This window comes from Cyprinus carpio, chromosome A7, assembly GCF_018340385.1.
Source record: "Cyprinus carpio isolate SPL01 chromosome A7, ASM1834038v1, whole genome shotgun sequence".
NCBI lineage: Eukaryota > Metazoa > Chordata > Actinopteri > Cypriniformes > Cyprinidae > Cyprinus > Cyprinus carpio.
Genome location: NC_056578.1, coordinates 13944091 through 13947247, shown reverse-complemented (window position 1 = coordinate 13947247; position 3157 = coordinate 13944091). Strand labels below are relative to the sequence as shown.

Here is a 3157-nt window from a genome sequence, read left to right as displayed (position 1 = left end):
CATATACTGCTACAAAACTCTCATGATCGTCTGCCAGTATTTGCTAGCAGATGCACAATTCAAGGAAATGTGACTTTCTAACAATAAACAGCCTAAGACATCTGCTGTTGGAGTATTTGACAGAGTCCTCATAGTTGGAGACGCACGCGCCACCGAACACTTATCCAGCTCTTGAATGAAACACACACCTTTCACCACTTACAATTTGTCTTAAAGCAAAAATAACGAGCACATTAGATATCTAATGCGATATACTAGATCATTTTCACGATTTTAAATATTTTTCTAGGATTGTCGGGTGTCCATATGTTGCGTAATATCATGTAGAAGACACATGAATGTCGTACAATGGAGACGTGAGATGCAACAATAATGACGCACAAAGTATATCTAAAACAGGGGACAACGGCGCTCTGGTTTGTGTAAGCAGGACAGTTTGGTGTTGTCGGTAATCAAACAAAAAAGAAGAAAGAATCGTGTTGTTTTGCGCAAATCGCGGCAGCGGCCGGCGACATTGGGTCCGGTACCGTGGGGAACGACACGACACGCGTGAGACGCACTCGTCTCTTGTACCCTATGCGTGTTGTCTGAACGTGTTTTATGATTAATATTCCGTCCACAGCATCTCACAGACTCGATCATGACTGTTGTGAGGACTCTTGACGTCAGAGGGGAGAATCATCGGTGAGGTCCAATGGGGGGAATATCAAGCGAGGCAGCGCTATCGTCCTACCAACAGTATTAGCCATGCTAACCGACGAGCACCTCGCCTTTCCACGGGACTTAACCCGCCAAAGATGATGGTTTTACTCAACTACGTGAAACAAGGGGCATTTTAGTTTTTCTTTTATGTTGTTCTCCGTCTCTTCCCGGGTCCTCCATCTCCTCTCGTATGACAGGCACGGACTGCGCGCGAGCTCGGGGGAGAAAAGGCATTGCAGCTTCATGGCACTGAGGTACCGTCCACTGATGCGCACTTGTGCTCTCTTTTGTGAGAAAATGCCTTAGTTAAACGTGTCATTAAATTGCGATGATTGTTTTTTTTAACGGACAGCAGTCTATTTGAACGAATTGCCGGGGGGTTGCCCTCTCCGAGTCCTTTGCAGTCTTTTCTTGCTCAGTTTATATATAGCCATGTCTGTGAGGTGGAAATTTATGAATGAATGAGATAAAATATGTCTGTGTCTATGGCGTCAGGCAAAAGCGCATCATTGTAGATTCTGGAGTCATATAGACGATGCCTTCATAAGAGACCCGTGCACTGAGGTTGAGCGTCTTATTTTTAGACAATTACTAAAAATAGAAACAAAGTGAAGTGCGTGCGTTTTGTCGGGACTGGTGCTTAATTAATAGCCTTTTTGCGATGAAATGCACATGCAGCAGTAAACTAAGCGAAATATTGTGTATTTGCAGCTGGTCTGGATGCAATTTGCTGCATTGTTTTGCTGCTTCAAAATGTGCTTTTTAAAGTGCTCAACGACTATTCAGTTTCTGATTAACCACAAATCAACACTTTACCAGCTGTCTGAAAATTCTAGCTAATGACAAAATTTGTAAAAACATATCCTACTTAGCCTAATAATTTAATTCTTGACTGCCTAAAAATAAGAGACTTTTATCAGGTTTGGGGGCTTCAGGCATATTTCTTTTGACTGATACTCTATTCCCACTGCTTTTCCACTGATATACACATTCTCTTTTATCTTCACTACCGCACCCCTCTCTCTCTCTTTCACCCCCCTCCCTCCCCCCACTATCAGCTATGATTCACTCTCTTGCAGCAACAATGAGCAACCAACTTCTAAACACCTCTTCCCTCTCCACGACGGGCACGTGGAATCTCCTGGATGTGCGGAACTCATCACTGGTGCGAACGGCAGAGCTGAGGCCGCTTCCCGTTAGCCCATGGGACATTGCGCTGTGCGTGACGGGGACGCTCATCTCCTGCGAGAATGCAATCGTAATCGCCATCCTGTTCTACACGCCCACCTTGAGAGCCCCCATGTTCATTCTGATAGGGAGCCTCGCGTTTGCGGACCTGCTCGCAGGACTCGGCCTCATTCTCAACTTCGTTTTCATCTATATGCTGAACACAGAGTTTGCAACTCTGATCTCCGTCGGCTTGCTGATCGCCGCCTTCTCCGCATCTGTGTTCAACATCCTGGCCATCACAGTGGATCGCTACTTGTCCCTCTACAATGCTCTGACCTACCACACGGAGCGCATGGTGACATTCACCTATGTCATGGTGGTTCTCATTTGGCTGGTGTGCATCATCCTGGGCCTACTGCCAGTGCTCGGCTGGAACTGCCTCCGAGACGAGGCCAGCTGCAGTATCTGCCGGCCGGTCACCAAGAACAATGCTGTGGTACTCGCTGTGACGTTCTTGCTGGTGTTTGCCCTCATGATGCAGCTTTACCTACAGATCTGTAAGATTGCCTTCCGCCATGCGCAGCAAATTGCTGTTCAGCACCAGTTCATGGCCATTTCCACCACAAAAGGTGTATCCACGCTCTCCATCATCCTCTGCACCTTTGCTGCATGTTGGATGCCTTTCGCCATGTATTCGATTGTGGCAGACTCCAGCTACCCGATGATCTACACGTATGCAACAGTGCTGCCGGCAACATGCAACTCGGTCATAAACCCAATCATATACGCTTACAGAAATCCGGACATCCAGAAATCCCTGTGGCTAGCCTGCTGTGGATGCGTGCCGTCCAACTTTTCCTTGCGGCCAAGGACATCGAGCGATGTATAGGTCGGACTCACATAATTAGTTTGTACTGTGTCAGTGTTAATGATATCATGTCCTTCCTTGGTGGGATCCCAGTCAAACATTGCTGGTTGTTTGCGATCCAAGATGTCAACCTGCAATGTATAATTAGATGTCTTTAATGCATAGTAGACCTCTATGCACAAAATTTCAAGTTGTATCAGACATAAGACAGTTCAAATTGAATATGATCTGAATAATCTGGATATTCTGAGATGTGTAGTACAGACCCAGTGACACAAATCTATATACTATATGAGACCCTGGAGCACAAAAGCAGTCATAAGTAGCACGGGTATATTTGTAGCAATAGCCAACAATACATTGTATGGGTCAAAATTATCAAATTTTCTTATATGCCAAAAATCATTAGGATATTAA

General features: G+C 45.5%; 1 protein-coding gene across 1 annotated transcript; it reads left to right on the top strand.

Moving 5' to 3' along the window:
• The first annotated feature begins 569 nt into the window (after window positions 1-569).
• Window positions 570-3157, top strand: LOC109084644 (G-protein coupled receptor 12-like). The gene is made up of 2 exons (XM_042759786.1): window positions 570-956; window positions 1761-3157. Exon 2 carries the CDS (start codon window positions 1763-1765, stop codon window positions 2759-2761), a length of 999 nt encoding a protein of 332 aa, XP_042615720.1. The 5' UTR covers window positions 570-956; window positions 1761-1762; the 3' UTR covers window positions 2762-3157.

Coding starts and splice junctions, on each gene's coding strand:
- LOC109084644 (XM_042759786.1), top strand. CDS start 1,763: ATGATTCACTCTCTTGCAGCAACAATGAGCAACCAACTTCTAAACACC.